The sequence below is a fragment of the Metopolophium dirhodum genome, chromosome 9, assembly GCF_019925205.1.
Source record: "Metopolophium dirhodum isolate CAU chromosome 9, ASM1992520v1, whole genome shotgun sequence".
Lineage (NCBI taxonomy): Eukaryota > Metazoa > Arthropoda > Insecta > Hemiptera > Aphididae > Metopolophium > Metopolophium dirhodum.
The window spans coordinates 7450085-7474056 of NC_083568.1; the positions used below are offsets into that span (position 1 = coordinate 7450085).

Here is a 23972-nt window from a genome sequence, read left to right on the forward strand (position 1 = left end):
CCACTTGAGAACTTTCGAGATAAGCTGAGTATGGAGGAAAATATGGGGAACTATATCATCGACGAAACGATTGGGAACCGGCCGGCGGAGGAGATATAACAAAGAGCTGCGTACGAGTACGATATATGTTGGAACAATAGCACCAGTAATAAGCTTTATTATGAGGACCAAAGGATATATTTTGTCAATATCTTAATCGCAATTTACATAAATGGACAAGCCTCGCAGTTTAGAAGATCACAATACGTTCCATTTCCTTTAAAATCCAGATCACAGAATTGGCGCTTGAAAAACGACCCAGATAGCAATTGTGTAATGATAATAATATAATATTATTATTTTTACAGTACACAAATATTGTTATAAAAATAATATTATTATAATAACATAATTATCCAATTAACATAATATTTTTTCAGTCATTTAATAATAATATTATTTTAATATTTTTTTTATACGGTAATAAAAATATTATTTTATAGAAATTATAATAAAATTATTATAATATAATTATTATAATATTTTTAGTAAAATTAGTTAATAATAATATTTTAATGTTTTCAACATACAGTATTATTAATATTATTTTAAAATATTATAATATTGAAATTATAATATTATTATGATTATGTGTAATTCACTGGTTCTATAATATTATATATATATATATATAGATAGCCATATAATAATGCTATACACAAAGGTGAAAGAGTATAATAGGTACCTATATGTACATTAATTTTCCTCGCACCTCTTGCCCAGTTTAGTATACATATTTTGTATGTTCACAGTATGTTTTATTTTCACCGCGGTAATTTCACTACGTTCAAGGGAAGATATCCCGCTCGAACACACTGCAGATTTTACCGTAATACAAATCACGGGGAGATTTCACACTCGTTGTCCACCTATTTGCCACCCACACAAAAATATTTACCGTATAGCATTTTACAGGGAGATTTCGCATTTTTTGTCCACGAATTCTCCACTTAAACAAAATATTTACCGTATTTTAAAATTACAGGGAGTTTGCACACTCAAAATATATTACCATGATCATCATCTAAATAAATTATTTACAAACTAACAACAATATTGATAATGAGTTAAGTATATTATTATTATGCTAGTCCTAACTCCTAGGTAGGTATTATAGTAATTAGTAAATAGTAGGTAGTATATTAAAATGTATACATTATAATATTATACTGTGGAACTGTGTTTGAATACAAAGGGGTGGAGTACCTCTTCTTTTTTAAAAATATTTTTGTATTTTTGTAGTTCATATTATTATGTAGTATATTTGCCATGATATTTGTGTTGAGGTCTTACGATTATATATATATATTTTTACACCCACCCAGTTCAGACATGAAGCAATTACTTAAAATAATCATATATCCCGCCGCCACAGGTTTACTATACTCCGTTCACTTTAAGAATATACCACTTGGTCGACCAAAACTCATCTTGTTCGTGCCCATAAAACGGACACTACAGCGAGCGTTAATGTCGGCCGCCACGGAACTGCATCTGTATACGTAGGTAGTGAGTTGTATTATCAGTTATCACACTATTAATCGTTTGATTCCACTCGCGGCGTATACGTTTACTCTTGCGATTATCACACATGTATTTTATTTACATACAATAATATTCCTTTGCTAATTATTACCTTTTTTGTTTGTACATTTTGTTATTGTTTAACAATCGCCAAAGCTGCGATGTTTGTATGATTCTCTGATCAACGACGGTTTCCGATGTCTATCAGCCAATCACAGAACGCAAAGCGATTATCGGCAGCTCAGTCTTTGGGCACGAAAGCGGTATATATTCTAACCATAGACGCGTATTAATAAATGGACTGCGCTTTCCTCACCCCCCCATCTATCCGAATCTGAAATGTAAATTGTGTGAGTGAGATAGAAACTGTTGGGGGCATAGACCTATAATAGTTTAATGGACAGCGCATTCCACTCCACCCTGCCATCAATGCACGGGAATCATATAGAGAAAGAAAGAATAAAGAACGAAGAGATTAAAGAGAGAAAGAACATAAAGAGGGTAATCATTAACATAATATGAAACTAATACTATATTTCCCCCACGTTCTCTTTTCTCTTTTACTCTATATCGTACCCCTGACTTCTCTCTGAGCGCAGTCCATTTATTTATATGTCTATGATTCTAACTGTAAACGCAGTTATAACTTATAGTGTATACTTATTACTTATTACTTAAGTCTGTAATCAGTAACCACTAATCAGCATTTATAATTTATAATATTATGATGTTGGCACTTGGCGTACGTGCGAGTTCTTCGCTCGTTTCTCCAACTCGCAATACGTACCTATTGTTATTATTCTATAAATAAATGGATTCCCAGTAACGGGCTCATAATTCTTACAATAAATATTGTGTGCTTATATTTTTTGTGCCGCTGTGTTGTGACTTGTCGCACTTGATAGTGTTTGCCATCGCACTATCCGACTCTCGTAGTCGCATATCTCGCGTATATTGTTACTTATATTAGTCCACGCGTACTGTAATAACTTTAAGTTTTAACCGTACAAATTGTTTTCAGCTATAGTGCTGTACCTATATTGTTATTGTTATATTGTTAAATTGTGTTGTGTTTCAACTTGATCGAGATCTATAAGGTAAGCTATAATATAAAATATTCGTTTTGCATGCTATACCTAACCATGCAAAGATAATACATAGTGTGCAAAGAATTATTGTAATTTTAAAAATTAAAATGTTTATATAACATGTATAAACAATATTGTGTATATTATTATGTATTAACTATAATAGGAATTAATATAAGTATAATATAATAATATACCTATATATGTACCTATTAGGTAACTGTGCTCATGATTTATGAGGCAAATTACACTGATACTGATCCAGCTTAGTATCTTACTGGTGTGACTTGCCCGACATAAAACCATCGTTACCATCGTTATGTCGATATGGCACACCTTCCACAGCAATAGCTGTTTATATACCTTTAGGTACACATATTTATTACTTATTGACAACAGTTAATTAAAATGTATTAACCATTCACTTTGTAGCACCTTCACTACCAAATACCCCCCAAAACGTAGGCATTATTTAAATATTTTGTATACCTATACCTTAAGTGATTATAATATTAATAATAGGACTAATTACTATAATAGGTAGGTACATCATAGCATTTTGTGTTATGATTAGCTTTTTTTGTTAGAAATATTTAGTTCACAATTTTGTGCGAGGCCTCTTTTGTATCTAAATTCCTGGACTCAATATTTGTAGTAGTTTTTTAATTAAACTATTAGGTACCTACCTATTTGTAATAACTAATAACTATATTATTATTGTATTTCTTTGATGTTAAATGATAGTATAAGATACCTACCTATAAGTAATAATAGGTTGAAAAAAATTTGCAATATAAAACCTTAGAATTTTATTATTAACTATTATTAAAAACATTGTTATAAAATAGGTTTATAAAAAAAATGTATAAATATCTAAGTGCTCGTTCCAAAAGGAGAAAAATTAAAGAGGAGGTAGAAGCTTTTATTCCAGATACTGCTCCAGAACCCTACAGTTGTTTAAGTATAAAATTTAGGTTATCTTATTATAATTATAATAATATGTAGGTATTTTTGGATTCATTTTTGTTTATTTTTCACTATTTTTACTTAGATATATCATCATCAGATTTAGAATCTCAGCCAGTAGGTAGTAGTTTGGTTAGAGACATGCCAATAACAAACAGTTATAATCATGAAGTCGAATGTGGAAAAAAAAGACAACACACTTTTAGTTCAGATATTGAACAAAATACTATTAGGCCTGAGATACTTGATGAACAACGACAGTATTCAAATGTATCAAATGATGACATAGAGATAAATAGTTATTTATTTGAGTCAGAATTAGCACAGTGGGCTTTACATTACAAGATAACGCATACTGCACTCAATGGAATTTTAACCATTTTAAAAAAACATGAATGTTTTTCTTGTTTACCCAAAGACGCTAGAACATTGTTAAAAACAAAGTCTGTCGAATGCAATAGTATTAAAAAAGTCAATCCGGGTACATACTATCATTTTGGGATTGAAAACGGTATTATACGCCATTTTCTTGATAGTATTTCAAATGAAGAAATTAAATTAGTAGTAGGTATTGATGGATTACCTATTTCTAAGAGCAGTTCCACTCAATTTTGGCCTATATTGGCATACATACGTTCAACTTCCAATCATGTTTTTCCTATTGGAGTTTATTGTGGAACACAAAAACCTAATGACAGTAATGATTATTTAAAAGACTTTGTCATTGAAGCTGAACAATTAATTTTAAACGGTATTTTCATCAATGGAAAGTTTTACAAAGTTGTGCTGGATGTTGTTTGTTGTGATGTTCCAGCAAAATCATTTGTTTTAAAAATTAAAGGACATAATGGATTTTATTCGTGTACACGTTGCAAAATTGAAGGGGAATATATTGAAAACCGGTTGTGCTATCCTTATTCTGAACCATGTAACCGACCATCTGAAAGGACACACCATGATTATGTTCAACGAGCTCAAATTAGTCATCATGTGTTTTCTAATAATTCATGTTTGGTAGAAATACCCAGATTTGATATTGTTAAAGGTTTTTCGTTAGATTATATGCACTTGGTCTGTTTGGGTGTAGTCAAAAAACTTCTAATGTTATGGATGAAAGGCCCCTTAAGTGTTCGTTTGCCATCATGGAAAATTAATCAATTATCAGATTTAATAGTAAATTTAAAACCAGCTTTTGTATGCGAGTTTTCAAGAAAACCTAGAACATTAATTGAAGTAGCTCGTTGGAAAGCAACTGAGTTTAGATCTTTTTTATTATATATTGGACCAATAGTTTTGGATAAAGTGTTGAGTGATCACTGTTTTAAAAACTTTAAAGCTTTAAGTGTAGCTATGACCATACTTTTAACACCAGGTCTTAGTGAATTTGTCCAATATGCACGAGATCTTTTGGAATATTTTGTAAAATCGTTTGAACAAATTTATGGACGACATTTGGTATCCAGTAATATTCATGGCTTAATCCATTTAGTTGACGATTATCGAAGATATGGACCATTAGATTTATGCAGTGCATTTCCATTTGAAAACTACATGAAGGTTCTAAAGACAATGCTGAGGAAGCCAGACAAGCCATTACAACAAATTGTAAACAGATATCATGAAGGAAGTAATTTAGTTATCCAACCTACTAAAACAAAACCAAAAACTTATATTATTTTAGGGTTTCATAATAGAGGGCCTTTGGTAGATAATATAACAATTAATCCACAATATAGTACTTTAGTAAAAGACAATTTCAAAATTAAAAGTAAAATTGATGCAGAGTCATATTTTTGTACCAATAATAATGATATTATCAAGTTAGTCAATATTGCTCATTTAAAAGAAACTGGAGAAGTTGTTTTAATAGGAAAGAAATTTATTCAAAAAAAAGATTTTTACAATCAACCAATTCGGTCATCGCTCCTAAATATATATGAAGTACAACAATTATCGGATGATTTTGATTACTGGCACATAAGTGATATTAAAAACAAGGTTATGATATTTCCGAGAAACAGCAACCTTATAGCTATTCCTTTACTACACACAGTATTATAATAGTTTATTTATATTATATGTTAACTTGTATAATTATGTATGATATTTTGCAAATGACATTGGTATAACTTTATACCAATCGTTAAAGTAAAACTTAATTTAATAAATTGGACAATATAAACCTTATACAATAAAATAGATTCTCAAATCATTAATTTACCTTTAAAAATGTATTTTTATTAAATTAATTTTTTTTGTTTAATCACTTGAACTTAAAAGTTCAAACAATAGTAATTAAGTTTTAAAAATATTAACTATCAATATATTATAAACATTAGAAGTCATCTGCAATTAATTAATGTGTATTATGCGGAAAATGGTCATCCAAAATTAAATTACTCCAATTAGAAATAATAATGGTAATAAGCTATATTATATACAAACATAATATGTATGTACTATTAACATTTGTATACCATGTAAAAGAAAGAACTGAAAGATGATTATTTTATTGACTATAACAATGTAATAACTTTCATTCTTATCAATTTAAAAAAAAAAATACTGATTAGAACAAACTTTATTATATTAATTTTCAGTTATTTATGTAACACATGTACATATGTATACCAAACATATTAAAATTGTTTATTAATTAAAATTTTCTTTTAGTTCAATAAACCAGTATAAAATGTGGATCATAGTTAGTTTTGACGATGAAGATGCTGTAGAAGCTGTTCCTGCTCACTGGATTAAAAATAACATGTGTGCCTGGCCAAAAAAAGATACAAAAAAACATATACAACGTAGGACTATTCCAAATAAATTTGATTTTAATTATTTTAAATCAAGAATTTTGAAAAAAGGCATTGGTAAATATTTTATAAATAAGTAGATTATTTTATTTTATTACTACTTATTTACTTAATAGGAACATTACATGAAGCTCGAGAAATGGTTAAATTGGCAGAGGAGACAAGTGACCTATCTAATATAGAAAACACAAAAAGGAAAAAAAAAACTACAATCAAAAATGTAGAACCTCCTCAGTATATTGAAAAATTACAATTACATAAAAATAAACAAAATGGTAAATACCTATTGAATTTATACAAGTACTTAAGTAAGTATTATTATATTTATTTTAAAAACTGGTTAATTGTCTTTTTTTAGATGATTTAGTTTCTAGGGAGGATTTTGATAGGTCAATAACATTTGAGACTTCACCCAAAAAGCAGAAAACAGTTACAAGTTATGGTATGTTTACCTTTTTTGTTTTAATAAATTGTTTATAACTATTAAGTTTTAATTTTTTAATTAATTTGCAGATTTTAACCAAAATTTAGAACATAACTATAAAGAGATCAGTACAATAGAGAATTGTAAGACACAATCATTAAAATCCAAACTAAATATGATTGGTTCTAGATTTTCAAATGAAGGTATATTATATTATAATTATTGACGCCCACATTTAAAGATTTTATTTATTCATCTCTAATTATGTCTTTTTAAGGTCATACTAATCATCAGATGTCAGATTGCTCTCCTTCAAAAGTAAAAAGAACTCTTTTTAAACCAATAAGTACATCAATTCAAGGTATTTTATTATTTATATTTCATACTTGAATTTAGTTAAAAATTATATTTTATTATATTATATTACCATGTTAAATATATATATATTATCAGAGAATAAGTCTTCATCAACAACTCCAGAAAGTAATCATGAAATATCATCCATCGTATATACATCATCTTCTCCATTTAAGGTCATATCACAAGACAACTATCAATCATTAATTCCTGATGTTCATGAAGAAATAGTGTTATCAGGTAAATACGTTACTTGTTTAACTATTTAATGGTCATGACTTATGACTGAGTATATATTATTACAAAATATTCATTGTTTTCCCTAGATTATAATACCAAACAGTTATCAAATCTTAGCCATAGACCATCCACATCAACTAAACACAATTGTAATGATGATTTAAAAATCAAAAACATGATGCCTAAGCCATATTCATCTACAAAATTCAATAATTATATTATTAAAGATCACAAAAGGATGAATGAAGTTTCACCGCAGAGTAATTTAGCCATCACACCAAGAGGCACCAATTCATCTGACCAACATTCTGGTAAGATTTTATTAGTTGTATTGATACTTATAGGAATTAATAAATCTTTTGATTTGTTTAAACATATTATTTTCCCATTACAGATATTTTGAACAGGATCTTAAATGTGGTATTAAAGATTAGGTATGATGTACAGTCCATTCAACAGAAGCAGATGGAAATGGAACAGGCTCTAACAGTTGCAATAAATCAAGTAAATGAAACCAAAGGCTCCACTCACCAAAATATATCAACAGAAGCAGAAGATTTTTATTTAATGATTCCCATAATGGACGAAGAACAATTATTTATATTTGAAGAAAAACTTTTGGAAAAGTCTTATAAATTATGTGTTGTAAGTGAAAATATTACATTTTATTTAACAATATAATTTATTGTACCTTTAATTTACATGAATTATTCTTTAATTAACCAGTTATAACTTATAACACTTAGGATATATTTAATGAAAATTATCTAACACATTTGTATAGGTAAATGAGCTCAAACGTCTTCAAAAAAAAGAACTTAATTCTACGGTAAGAGGCTTACTAAAAGCACTTTTCAACGATGATGTCTTAAAAGAATATAGTTATGTTGGGCAAAAAAAAAAGAAAATTTTCTGTTCATTAAGATCATGTGCAATAGTTTTTGGTGAGTGTTTTCTTATAATATATTACGTTATATTTTTCTAATTCAACTACTATATAGTTAATAGTCCACATATTTTGTTACAGAAACGATTAGAAAAATGAAAAACTTCCAAAGTTCAACTAACGCAACTATTGAAGACCCAATTAAAAAATACATAGCTGGTGCTGGTTTTAGAAAATCTTCTAAAAATATAGATTAACCAAAAATTTTAAATTTCAATTATTCTATTAAAACAAACATTTTAAAGATATAAAATACCTGTTTATTAAGTTCATATTTGTATTGTAATATTACAAAAGTTTGTTATTTTTATTTTATGATACTATAATAATATTATATATGCCTATAAATATTATTTTACAAGCTATTCATTATATTTTCCTTATTTTAAATAAAAATTAGAAATATTTTATTTTTTTGTTTACTGACTGCATTTTAATTTAAATATCCATACAGTCTTGAATGGTATATATAATAGCTTTATGTTAAACTGAAATGTACAGCAAACTAAGAATAGATGCTTTTTTTCTAACTGTTATTTCAACAGCCTAAGGTATGTTGGCTTATGGAAAAACTGTTTACAAAATTCATTAAATGTGTAAGTCAAAGTACATAGGTATCATTTTGTAAGCAAAAAATAAGAATTATAATATATTCAAACTTTTTAGCTGCTGATATTGTGTTTAAAAAACGTAAAAATAATATTATAAAAACCTTCTCACATTATTATTATAATGTTCAAATGAGAACATAAAACGATTGAAAAATTATTATTTTGGAATATTATAATTATATAAATCTTAAATTGTTTTTATAATATTCTTCTACAAATATTATAATAATGATGGTATTGTGGCCAAAAAATATTACTATAATATTATTATTACACTTTTGTACTCAATTTATAATGAATTAATATTGATTAAATAATATTACTCGTTACAAATGAAATGTCATAATAACATTATTATATTATGATTTTGCTATCTGGGGATTATCCACCTTTTCCCAAGTCAAAACTAACATTTTCGAAATTTTAAAATGTAACCTACCAGTCCCGTATTTTTTTTCTAGCTTAGTTTTGAAACTCGTTCGTAAATCCTTATATAGGAAAATTCAAAACCAAGTAAAATAGTACTGGAAACGGCTAGCAGCAGGTCTCACTAGTATAATCAAGTTTGAAAAAAATTAACATTTTTAGGAAAAACTCGTTAAACTGTATATAATAACATAAAAATACGATAAATATAAAAACGACTCCTGATGTCGATAGATGCATTAAAATCAGATGTTAAAGTTAAGTATCTGTATGATTCTCTACACTTATAAGTGCTGGGGAATAACATCAGATGCAAATATTTAAGTCGCGCTATTACCTTCCTCCGGGTGTTCGGAGGGCTCTCGAGATCGTGTATTCGGTAATTTGACCAAACACACCATACAAAATAATTTTATGCAAAATATAATTTAATTTCACTATTTATAGATGTCGACATTTTCGATCAGAAAATAAAAAGATTCTTATTTCGGTAATTTGATAAAATGATTTTCTTTTTAAAATAATAATAGCTGCAAAATATATTTATATAGAAACGGTGTGCCTACTTTTGAACAAGCATATACATTAAATAATTAATGCACAATATACATTTCAAATAATTATTACGATTTACGACGACGGTCGAATTTACTCTAATAGAATATAATAGATATAAATATGATTGACCTCGAGAAGTAGATACTTTTCTATAATATATGTGAAATCGGAGGCATAAATTATTAATATGTATAGTTATCTTAAATAATATATTCATATAAATTGATACCTGCAGTGCGCATTAATGAATGTGTAAATTCTATAATAATAATATAACGGAAGAGAAATAATAATAATGTACCTAACTAATTTGTATAAATGCGATGCATACACATAGTGCTCATTATTGCATATTTGCATGTACCTCTATTTACTTGCAACAGGATTTTACCCTAATCGGGCGGGCGTGCTAAATAAAATATTAAACTCGTTATAATAAGCAATACGCGTCACGTATTTAAACCGAATGCCTAAATGTTTTTTTTTCGTATTAACAGTAACGACCTGTAGATGAGGCTGTAACAGTCAGTGTAAGTGTGTAACTGACTTATTATTAATATTATAATAATATATTTTCACACCGTTGTTGCAGAGGTTTTGGGCGCGTTTAAGTCCATTGGCAATCATTTTCGGTTAATCTGCAAATTTCAGGCCATAGATTCGTTTATATTTTAAAAGTGTGTGTTATAATCATAATATTATACCGAATCGAATTTAAATATGAAACAAACTCTGTATGCGTACCGGTAAAATACTTATCGTAGCGAATACGGCGATCGTATATGCATAACGACTTTTACCGAAGTCAAGAACGATAAAGTTTTATGAAATGCAGTATTGACCGAAAATATGTCCAAAACTAAAATATACATGACGTATAATTTCTTCGAATACGCGTTACACGAGGAGCTATATTCGTCTTTCGATCATGATTCCTTGATCGTATTCGATGTGTAATTTCTGAGAAGACACAACTCTGCAACGAGATTATGACTCGGGCCCTATGCAGTACATTTTAATTTGCGCATAATATTGACCGAAGCCTAATTTTTTTCCCCCGGGATCCGGGTGTAAAGATTCCTGAAGTCACATTTTCAATGATAAAAATTATATGTTACAAAAGTAAAAAAAAATATTATTTTGATATAAGTATTTTGTTTTATTTACTCGAGAGTGTAGAACGTCGGATCTCAGGATGTAAAATTCAGTTTTAGTGGGGGGGGGGGGGGGGGGGGGTGGCGCACGAAATGTGTTAAAGGACCACATGCCACAGCCCGCGGTCCTCGTAGTGGATATAGACGAAGGCGGTGGTGGTACGCGCGTCGCCGATCCTTCAAATAATACCATCGAATAACGTTTATTGTATAGACGAGCGATATACGAGTATTCGATGTACGCATATAATTATACCCCTAGAACCGTACATATAGCTCATAGCAGTGTAATGGAAATTATTCAAAATTTAATAACACCATGTGTTGTGCTGACCATCATATCATATATTATTGTGACCGAACGGTATTCTATTATAAACTATAATATGTATTTATGTAATATTATTATAATAATCACACGCGCGCACACTTAGGTATATTAGGTATGCGTACGACAAGACGCGCGGTCCCTGCGGTCCGTTGTTATTATAAGTCGATGAGTAATTACAAGTTGTATAATGTTTGTGGTATGGACCGTGGACGGACACACGATTCCAGAAGCGGTTGCTCGCAAATGTCTGCGGGCTACCGTGTACACGGTAATAATGTTTTGTACCTAGGTATTACCGCCGTCGTGTATAGTCCGTATGTAACATGCCACTACTGCAGCAAAGCAATAATCGCTGAAGCCCTCGTCGCCCACACTCATGTGTATTATAGAGCTGCGTTGCACGCATTGTGCAGTAAATATAGTAATAATCGGCTATTGCAGAGGCCATCCCGGGGCGCAAACAACGACGACGACGACGACGACGACGATGGTAATAATAATCATCGCGAGAAAAATAAGAATAAGTCTCACGCAAACCGAAAATTTGATCATCCACGTCTCTGCGGCTGCAGCGCTTATTGTCCCGCCACTGTTGGAGAGCGAAGACCATTGGTGGAAAATCATTTTTGTTTGTTCGGCCACGTACGTTTTCGTCAAACAAGATAATATTGATATGATGTCACGTAATATATTATTAAAATAATACGACGCGGCCGGGTCGGAAGGCTTGCACCCGAGGTTACGCACACAGACACGTGCGCGTAACGTGTGGGCACGGTTGTGCGCGTGTGTAATAATTATATTTTATTATTATATTGTCATTTCCAACGGTGTGACGGACGAGTGCGGTGTATTATATTGTGGACAGTGGCGAGAGGACACAGTCGAAACGGCGCGTGGAAAAATCCGAGAGGACGAGCATTCGACGACCTCAGCGCGGTTATAATAGGTACCTCGTACCTATACCAGCTACCTGTAGTATGGTATATTGTTTCGACTGCGTGAAAACCGAAATGGAAATAATGAAAATCGATTTATGACACGTCTTCGCGGTCGTGTTATCGTCGTCATTGTCGCGAGGTGCGCAAACTGAATGGCGGAAAAGACACGAATTGCCGTGACGCTTATTACATCATGTACCCACACGACATATAGCCTGCATGCGATTATGATTTTATATTGAATGATGATGCCACTCGCCGAGGGATGTCTGGTGCACGCGTCCAGGTCCGTTTGTATTCGTCCAACAGGAGGTCAATCGATGACACCGGACCCGGGCCGAGGTGCCGTCACGTGTGAATCCTCGTCAAAAATAATGTCACTCGACCGGAGCACTGTCATTATAGCCGTCCGGCGGATTCGTCTCGGTCGCCATACACAACACGATGATGTGTCGTCGGACGCGTGCGCCGAGCCCGCCGGGCCAGGAAAGTTATGATGGAATTTCCAATAATCTACATGCAGACGGAGACGGTCCGAATAAAATTCGTTCGGGTAATAACGATGATCTAACAATCCAAACGAGTAGCGACGGATCGCAGTTTGGGGAATATAGCTGCGGCGGAGTTTATTCCGATTTTATTTCATATTATCTGCAGTCCTATTATATGGTGACGACAAAGACCGCGGCGGAATGCGAGCGCGTGAAATAATAACACAATATTTTTTTATTTTAGATTCTGCGAGCGGAACGATGAACGTATTATATGATTTTACAAGGTGAATTTTTCATTCCTAGTTTTTTGTGTCCACCGCGTTACCCGCAGTATAGGAGAAGTAAAAAAAAGCTTTGATTTGAAAGTGGTTTATGATAGCGACTTGGATTCTGGTCGGTACTTTGGTGTGTCAAAAAGTGAACAGATCTCCAGTATTTTTCAAAATAGCAAGGGGTGATGAAAAAAAGATTAAGGAAAAACAGACATTTTTACTGAAACGCAGTTTTTGGACAAAATAATCGATTAGCTTTTTCGTCGTAATACTCGAGAACTGTAGAAACTTTTTTTTACCAAATGCTCATATTGTCATTTATTTAGAATAATCTTCGAAATACTTTGTGCTATAAGTTTATGAAATGTTTGGTTAAAATTTTTTTTTTTTATTTTTTGTGTGATACAATTTTTGTTTTTGGGTGAAAAAGCTTGAATATTTAATACATTAAAATTCATCATTAGATATTCGTACAGCAACTCGATTTGAAATAGAATTTAACTATTTTCTATTGTGTAACTATGTTTTTAACCAATAAAATAATCGTTTTGTATAATTTGTGTACGACCAAATCCAATATTCTTGGTATTTTTGTCAAAATCATAAGTATAATATTTAATGAGTCACGGTTTTGTAACCATTTTTAACGAAACGTAACCACTATGGCATTATTTGTAACTAAAATAAGTATGTATTTTTGATAATAAATTCTATTTTATTATATACAATAAATATAGGTATTCCGAATCTTATCGAATCAGATCTCATTGAATATATATAGCTGGAAAAGCTGCAAGACCGGAAAAGATTCATAAAGTCGTGTCCATTTTGTTGTCGCACGCATGATACTTACCATAGAAGACTTAAAGTCTTAAAATCGGCATTTTTTGAACAATATATAGCGTGTCACTATACCTCTCTGCTCGTTTGGGTGCGATACGCAATAACTTACCTATAATATATTATGATAAGAAGTCGAACAATGTAAAGAGACGCTGGTCGTGTCGGCGTGGTGCGTTGGCCCCAGCCAGAGGTTATGCGCACACGGACACGTGCGTGTCAGACGGGTAGGCACGGGGCACGGGTGTGTGTATAATTTTCAATAGTGTGTGACGGACGAGCGGCATAATAATATTAATATGATATATATTGGACAGGAGATCTCGAGAGGAAAATATCGTCGTCGGTCATCGGAACTGCGCGTGGAAAAATTCGGCCCGACGAGCATGGAGACGGCGGCGGCGGTCTCGTATATTATTATATTATGTATATACGTTTCGACTGCGGCGTGAAAATCGGAATGGAAATAAACATAAAAATCGATTTAAAACGCGTCGTCGAATCGTATTATATAATAATATTATTGTTGTATATAATATTGTCGCGATGTGCGCACAAATCGATTGAAAAAAAAAATACCGAATTGCGGCGATGCGACGTCTCGTCAGTGTCATATTATATAGCTGGCAATTAGTCGCCTATATATTCTACTCGCCGTGGCCTGATCTCAGCACGCATTGATCCATTTGTTCCGGGGCCCGAGTCGCACAAAGGTTAATCGATGACCGGTCGAGGTGCTCTCTCACGTGTGAATCCGTGTCACATTCGACCGGCACACGCGACAATCGATGTATTATTATTGTTATTATTTTTATTATTATATTATGGTCGTCCGGCGGATTCGTCTCGGTCTACAAGTATAATGTGCGGCGCGACCGTTCGCCGCCGCCGTGTGACCGCGGGAAAATTGTGACGGAATTTCCAATAATCGCGTATGTAGGACCAGCGATGGTGTATATACACCGCAGCAGGGGCGCCATTTCAGTTTTAAAATAGGGCTGCCAAATTTTTTACCAGGCCACCGTTATAACTAGGGCTGGGATTTTAATGCCCTAAAAACCCCCGAAAAATGTCCTAAAAAAAATGCTTTTACGACCTAAAAACTTTAAATAATGCCCTAAAAAACCCGAAAAATGCCCTTAAAAAATTGCTTTTATGAACTAAAATTTTTTTTTATTTTTAATAATTTTAGTATAAATTACAATAAAAATTTTTAAAAAATGTATTATAAAAATCTATTACAAGTATAAATCTAAAAAAAAAGTTGTACACATAGACTTAATCTCATAGACGTGGACTTCGTTCAATCTGAAAAAAAAATATTTTTATAAATTATTTAATACGTTTAGATCGTATATTTATTTACCTGTACATTCTGAACTGTTACACTGAACCACGAGAGCTTGTTTCAGATTTTCAAATAAAAATGATCTTCTGTTGTCTGCCAGTAAGTTCTTGTAGATGGAAAAACTCCTTTCAACATCTACTGAAGTGATTGGCGAATATTTGAAGAAGGCTAAATCATTTGCTGTAAGATCATCCGGAATTTCATTTGTTGCGCCTTGACCGTTCAAAATATCAGATATATCGGAAATGATTTTAAATCCTTTGTTTTTATTTAAAGTAGTAGTAAGTTTTTGGTATATTATTTTTCCTATTTGATTTGGTGCTTTTTGAATTTCAGCTTTTATTTTTTGAATAATGTTAATGGAATCAATCAAAGGTACTCCGGAAGTTTCTAATTGAGTTATAGATGTTGCTAATGTGCTAAAATTTGCCTTTATATATATTAAGTTATGTTTCAAATTTACATTAGAAAATAAATTCTGAGCTTTAGAAACTGCAACTGCATCTTCTCCGTCTAATTGATTAATAATTTCATTAATCAGTTCAAAATGGTCACAATAGTACATAGAAGCATTAAGCCAAGTGCCCCAACGTGTTAATACAGGCCGAGGAGGTAGTGGAATATCTGGTGCCATTGTTTTAAATATTTGGATTCGCGACGGTGCTTTCAAAAATACTTTTTTTACGTTATTTATCAATTCGTCAACATTTGGAAAATGTATTCTTATTTCTTCGGCAACTCTATGCAAGGCGTGCGCCAAGCATGTAACATGTATCATTTTCGAATAATAAGTTTGAATCGATGTGGCTGCTTTTACCATGTACGGAGCAGCGTCACTTAAAAATAAAAGGACATTATCGTGTATTATTCATTGTGGCCATAATATTGATAAAGACTTATCCAAAACTTTGGCAATTGTACTGTGATTGGTTTTTTCTAATACTTCTGAATTTAATAAAAACATTTTACCTATGTTACCTACTTCTAATGTACCTATTATAACATTGGCAACATAACGACCATTGGCGTCCGTCGTTTCATCGATAGAAACCCATAATTTTTTATTTTCTACGTATGACCTAATCATCTGTATAGTTTCATCGTAACATATACTGACGTAATTTTTTCGTAATGTGGAGCGATCAGGCGTTTGTTTATTGGTATATTTTTCCAAAAATTTAGAAAACGCAGGATTTTCGAGTTTATTTAACGGAATATTACATGACAAAAATGTACGAGTTAAATCTAAAAAATATTCCGACCTGTTTGGTACGTCTGTAATAAAACTATGTGTATTATTTTTTTCGTTTTGTAATTTACTCCGTTCTACTCCATTGATGTGTTTATCTCTTGACAAATGTTGTTGTACGGCAAATCGTTTTTCAGCAGTAACTTTGACGTTGCATATTTTATAGAATAACACCAATCCGTCGGTAGAAAAAATATTATGTCCAAATTCTTGTACAAACGCACGCAGTCGACTCGCTGTCGAACATTTTACTTTTGGCATTTTTATATTAAATTACCAAAAAAAATTAACCTGAGTAATAAAACGGTGTTAACCACGACAAAACTCGTACTGAACGTCGAACGATATCATCGGACGTCGATTTTACCGATTTAAGATTATTTAACAGGAAATGCGGGTAGAGGTTACTCGATAATACTCCGATAATGGCGATAAACCGATAATATAATACGAATTACGAGTACCTACTTATAATCTGTTATATTTATTTAAAAACCATGTTGGAGTAAAAATCTTTGAAATAAAATTTCAAATTCAGCACTTGGTTTCCAAAAACTCAAATAATGCTCCAAAAACTCTAAAATGCCCTTAAAAATTAAGAAAATGACCTAAAAACTCTTCGCGAAAAGCGAAGACTGAGGGGTAGGTATTTGGTATTTTGGTATATATATATATATGTAAACATTTACTGTGATTAAATCAGTCAACTAGTTATCGGCCGACAATAAAGGTTGAAAATCATTTGGAACTAGTAAAAAAGAATATGACTTTTTTTATTATTACTAAAGCCGCAACAACAATGGTTCGTGAAATCATTCATTAATAAGTTACAATGGTTTATAGTAAATTATAATAGATTAGATATAGGTAATATGTTATATTAGGTTGTACAATTTATAGTTGATTTTAGATATTATATTAAACATTTTTTTTTTTTGATGTTGTATGGATCTGGATTGCTTCATCAAGGTTTTCTGTAGTTTCAAGATGGATTCTGAACATGATATTATTATGACTGCTGACTGTCGCTAACGGGGAACAATAATAATATATTATATATTAGGTATGACAGATATGGCAAATATTAATCGGGCCGCAATTATTAGGGTGTGACATTTTTTTCGTAGTTATGTTTGCGACGGCGCAGTTTGAAAGAACGCGGATAATATGTTCTCGTCTAAAAGTTTGAAAATAGGTCAATTCACTGTAATATCAAAGCTGACAGCGCTATTGAAACTGGCGAATGCAAATTTGTCACGTCGTACGTGTGTGTAAGACGGAGACATCGCACACACAGGTCCTCTTATAGTATAACGACGACGCGGGGCGAACCTAACGGATAATAATATGTTCTCGTCTAAAAGATTGAAAATAGGTCGATTCACTGTAATATCGAAACGGACAGCACTACACTATATCGAAACTGGCGAATGCAAATTTGTCGTGTCGTATACGTGTGCAAGACGGGGACAACACAGGCTGGTACCACGTCCTCTTATAGTATAACAACGACGCGAGGCGATTGCTATAAAATTTGCTGCAGTCACAGTCGGACGGAACGAAAATCCGTTCGAGTGACGCGCGACGAAGGACGGAGGAGACGCGAAGACGTAGACGGCGGCGGGGTGACTTCGGCGGAATGTGCAGGACGACGACGACGACGACGCCGTAAAAATTTTTAATATAATAACATAATATATTTCGTATTATTGTTGTTGTTACCTACACGACAAGCGGCTAGAAGTCACGACGGGTGGTCGACGGCGGGTCAGCTCGAGGGGACTCGGTTAATATAATATATTATTATTATTTTTTCGATCGCGACAATATCGTCGTACCGGGCGCCCGCCGCAGCCCGCAGCGAGTGTACAATGCATATAATATCAATACACGTATGTATACGCACCCTGTTTGTTTTGTGTTTGAATTTTGAGTGTGTGTGTGTGTGATAAACATCTAAAATACTCGAGAGGGGCGGACGGCGTCGAAGACGAGGGGGACTTCTAGATTTAATCGGGTCGAAGGTGAAAATAAATTTAACACCGACGTTTGCTTGCTTCTCTGGTGCGCGGGGGCGGCGGCAGGGGGGTGTCTATCAATCAAACGAATTCTTGCGACGTACACCCCCGTATAGGTAGGTAGGATATAATATTATATTTTTTTGATTATGAACACGATTCGGTTTTCGGTAAAATATTGAATCCATTTAATATATTATATTATTATGATATATGGCAATTTTGATCGAAACGCGATTTTCTAGCGGAGATTTCGATTTCAAATTCTGACCATATTTAATACCGATTTCCGGAATACAAGCGGATACTGGATAGACAAACATGCAACAATTATTTTTTTATTATGTACCTCTGTCTGTTTTAACGTTGAAGTATATTATAATATTTAAAAACACCCCTTTTCATAGATTCGTGCTTATATTATATACCTACACGAAATCATATCGTCGTCTTAAGTACTCTTCATTAAAAAGGCGTAATATGCTGTTTTCCTTACCCATTTAGTGAAAATTGGTTATTCAGAATATTTGATAAGTGATAAGTACTGTGTATAGTGTGTACGTTTTATGACTATCTGTCTACATATTTCATACAGATTTAAATTAAAATAGGTATTTTTTAATATTCTGGTATACAGGCTTACTTGAATATTTTCATATTTTTATTTAAATAATAAATGCATTATGTACCATATAATCTAACATAACAATCAAATTGAAATGTTTATATTACAATATTTACGATGCAATTCAATTTGAAATTGATGAAACGTTAAATACAAGTTGACTTAAATTTAGTTGTAAAGAAAAATTGGTAAGTAAGACTAATGGTTACTGGTTACTGGTTTATACTGGGTACTGATTAGGAAGTTTGGTTATCTTAAATAACAATTTCGCAATATTAGATGAGGTTCTTATTGAACTGTTAAAGGAAAAATAAATGTTTTGAATTTGTATGTAATGTAAATGTAAATTTGTTTTAAATATTAATTATTACTATTTGTTTCAATGTTATGTTTTTTTTTAAGTATTTTAATTATTATAATAATATAGGTAGATGCCCTATTGTAGGACCATAAAATATTTTATGAACAACTAACATGAATACACAATTTTCAAAACCAACAAATTTAAATAAACAAATTAAGAAACCAAAAACCAGAAATTTGAAAAAAAATCTTAATAATAAATATAAATAATAATATGTAGGTAATACCTAAGGAATATATTATAATCATTATTTTTAAAGCGTATTTGATCAATACCTAATATTGGTATTAGCCATTAAGTGCATATTATGGTATATCGAAAAAAAAAAAATGCTAGATAAAATAAAAACTGACAAGATAAGAAATTATTGTAAAACGGTTTACTTGAATAATTAGACACGATTATACCACAACTGCAGAGAAAACATAAGAGATATTTTAAACGACAGTGCTTATCATTATCAAAAGAAAACACACTGTAGGAAAGAATTAAAAACCGTTAATTTTAAATTATTATATTTAACCTAATTTTATGTTTATCCAGCGTTAAAATGTAATGACTACCGACTATTATATTTTTAATGATTTGTTTCAAATTGTATTGTTATTCAAATACAGCAGTCAGCCAGGTTCAGGCAGTCATCTTGCGTTTAGGTTTAGCACTCTGTATAATAATTATAATATAATTTTTTTTTAAATTATTTATACACAAAATTTCTATAATATACATATTTTTACCTATTAGAAACATATTATCGTACAAATATTATTATTCATTTTTTTTTTTTGATATATGTGTTTAGTTTATTACACCTGACTAATAATTTGTATTTAACATACAAAATATTATAGTTTTAGTGGTAACTAATTTGTTTCATGTCATTAAGTGTAGTACATTATATTATACATTTATACCTATATAGAATATAAATACCGGCCTAAAACATTGATTCTTAATTGCATTGTATTTTGACAAATTTTAAATGTCATTATGTTATTAGAATTGAATTTAAATTGTATAATAGCTATAATTAGTTTAGGTGACATTATAGGAGGATACATTAGTTTTGTACACATTTAAAATATTTTTTTAAAGTAATTTTGTTTAAAATTGTTTATGTATAGTGGGTACCTAAAATCTAAACACCTAATAATTATGAAAAATATTAAACACAACATTTTTATTTTTATAATATTACACTAATTAAAACTGGTATTTGCTAATATATTATAAAAATTATTCATGGTTCTATGTAAATAGTATAATAATCTAAGAAAATATTCAGTTCTTAAAATATAAAAAATATTTACCTACCTACCAATTTTAAAATTACATTAAAGTAATTCATCAAACAATAAACTTTCTTCTGTAGTTTATTAATACTTAAATGTATCGCAGCGTTAAAATCCCCGAGTCACCGAATTAAAGTCTCCGTATAGTCTCCTCTACCGGCGTATATCTCGCTATATACCTCTATAATACGTGTAGGAGTTGTTATTACTTATTAGCAAACAGCAATAGTAAAAGAGAGATGAAAAACTTCCCCCCAACCTTAGTCTCATATAAATTCGATTCCATTCCAATATAAGTACCTACCTATAGTACCTATAAACGACGACGATCTAGAATAACTATTATATTATGCCCTCGAAATTACTTTGATGTTCACCCTTGGGCAAAAAACCATTTACTGTCCCAGTAATGGATAACAGGAAAACATAACATTTGGATGTAAGTGCCTTCATTTATTATAAATTATAATCTCGTTGTAAATTGATGATTACTTTGAGCTTGTAAAGTTAAAATTAAATTATGATTCCATTACAACTTATAATATATACTTACCTACATGATTTATTACACTTCGCAGATTTGGCTATTATTATAGCTTTTAATAAAATAAAATAGTATTATAATTTGTACTATAGGTACATTATAAATTAAAAAATATGATAATACATAATATATAATAATACCAATGCGAGTGTGATGTTTAAGTAACGAAAACTCGAAATTGATATTAATTGAAGATTTTTTTAAAATAGGTATACCATAGGGTATTATCGAATTGAATACGATTTATTTTGGTTTAGATTTCGAATAATCTGTTGATTAAGGATTTTCTTTTTTGTAGGAAGTATAAATGGAAAATATTCATTGGAATTAAAGGTGCGATAAAAACATTTATCGAGCATACGATTTAATTAATTTATATTCTTTTTATTTTTTGTTAAATTTACGTTATAGTCCCTTTCTATTATGTAGTAGTGCCTATATAGGTACCTATAATTAATTATTAATTATAATGATTTAAAAGTGTAATATAATAATAAAAATGTATCGAAAATAAAAGTAGGTACTTCTGAGTACTGATACGTTCAAATTACGTAATATTTATAATTTGGTGAGAAATGCAAAAATGACAAATAAATAACAGTGAAAAATCATATTGAACTCCACCCAGAATTGTTTTGAAAACATAATAATCGATCACTTTCATATAGGTAGACAACACACGTGACATGTCTAACACACCCATAAAAGCGGACCTACCTATATTGCAATTTTATTTATATGAAACAAAACTCCGACAGAAGTCAAGCGAATCCAGACGACTGTCCGACATCGGAATTACTGTCCCAGTTTTGAAACGTTTAAAATTTGAAATCGTTATTGTGTGCCTATAAACTTAGATCTGGAACGGAGCAAGAAATGTATTGGTATTACAATTATTATTTTTGTAACTCTGTCATTGCGTTTTAGAACAGAAAATGTGCTTTGATCTTCGATATACTATAGACATGGTGCCAGGTAAAACAATTTGATCTAATTGGTAATTTGGAGGGGTTTAAAATCGTATTTCGTATAATATTAAAATTTCTGTAAATGTTTGTATAATATTACAAATTTTTTCTTGTAATCACATAAACGGGTAAATGTGTGAGTTCTATTGTATTCTATTGTAAACTCAATTACTTATGAGTTAATGTCTTAATGAGTTTAGCGCAATTGTTGGGTAAATTACTTTTCAAAAGTAATACAATTACTTTATACTCGTTACGTTACATTTTTTTTATTTAAAACACATATTTTACGTCACCCGACAGTAACGTGATAAAAATATACTTTACTGTTTTATTCAAAAAGTACGGCGTTACAAATAACTTTACTTTCTTAACAAATAATTACAAAATCAGTCCATAATGGATAATAAGCAATAATAATAATTATAATTATAATTATACATGAACAAAATGTATAAGCATTAGTTCTTGGAATGTTTAAAAATATTGTTGATTATTATTTATTGTAAAAACTTTCGGAATCGTAAACAAGTTTTATTGATTTTTATAAAGTATTATAATTAAAAAGTGATTTCGTTACGATTGCGTTAATTGAAATAAAATACAACGTAATTTCTACAGCGTAATTTGTAACTTGATTTGCGTTACTACCCAACACTACGGTTATGAGTAACAACCGCGATAACCGTGGCCTAGGTATATGCAAACGAAAAAAATTCGACAAATTTAATAATATTGTGTACAAAAAAAAAGATGTGCATCGCGGGCACCGCAAAATATCTATTAAATCAATTATTGTTATCGTATCGATAAGTGTGAGTTTTCGACCCGTGGGATAGTATTTGTGTACACGTGTCGCTTTTAAGTGGCTCTCACAGCCCCGAACACTTAGACCGGGCTAATCGCAGAGATTTTCCGGTATATCGTTCACAATATCACCGTAATATTATAATGTACATTATTATACCCTTTGAAATCCTAAAAAAAGCACTCGAACTACGTTATACACATATGAGAGGGACGTGTCGACACAATACACAATTAAATATAATGGCGGCGACGAAACGTTGCGGGGGGATAGTGCTGTTCACATTGTCATAATTCAGTCTTCAGCCGATTATATTGCGCTTTTAAGCGACGGGTGTGCTGCAGCTCTCGAAGGATTAACCCTTATCGCCGTCATACGGTCGGTTTTACAATGTATAATATTCACGATAGTCTGGTACAAAAATTTTTCTGGTGAGTCGAGCGCGGTTACGATTCCAATTTTAAAAGTGCACATTAATTATTTTGCGTACCCACACAATTACAACACACTTGACCCACACGTATTGTAATATTATAATATTCACTACAGCCCGTATCGGTCTGCAGCCTATAGGATTGTGACAATAACTCGGCGGTGAAACACTTCGTGTTTTGATTTTTGTTTGTCGTCTTCCTGCGCAATACTCGTAATGAGTTTTATTTCACAAGACGAGACGCACGCGCTTATATTTCGATTAAAAAAAAATATAATCCAAAACATTTCCAACGA

At 31.3% G+C, this 23972-nt stretch overlaps 1 protein-coding gene across 2 annotated transcripts; it reads left to right on the forward strand.

Annotated features, from left to right (window-relative positions):
• The first annotated feature begins 615 nt into the window (after positions 1-615).
• Positions 616-9034, forward strand: LOC132952838 (uncharacterized). 2 transcript variants are annotated; one of them, XM_061025297.1, is made up of 11 exons: positions 616-2660; positions 6291-6490; positions 6550-6708; positions 6792-6875; positions 6947-7060; positions 7135-7218; positions 7311-7454; positions 7541-7765; positions 7849-8099; positions 8239-8398; positions 8482-9034. In XM_061025297.1, the coding sequence occupies exons 2-11, from the start codon at positions 6310-6312 to the stop codon at positions 8595-8597; spliced, it is 1518 nt and encodes a 505-aa protein (XP_060881280.1). In that variant the 5' UTR covers positions 616-2660; positions 6291-6309; the 3' UTR covers positions 8598-9034. The 2 variants fall into 2 exon arrangements, with proteins under 2 accessions (XP_060881280.1, XP_060881281.1); XM_061025298.1 differs by lacking the exon at positions 616-2660 and adding an exon at positions 5952-6037.
• The last annotated feature ends 14938 nt before the right edge of the window (positions 9035-23972 follow it).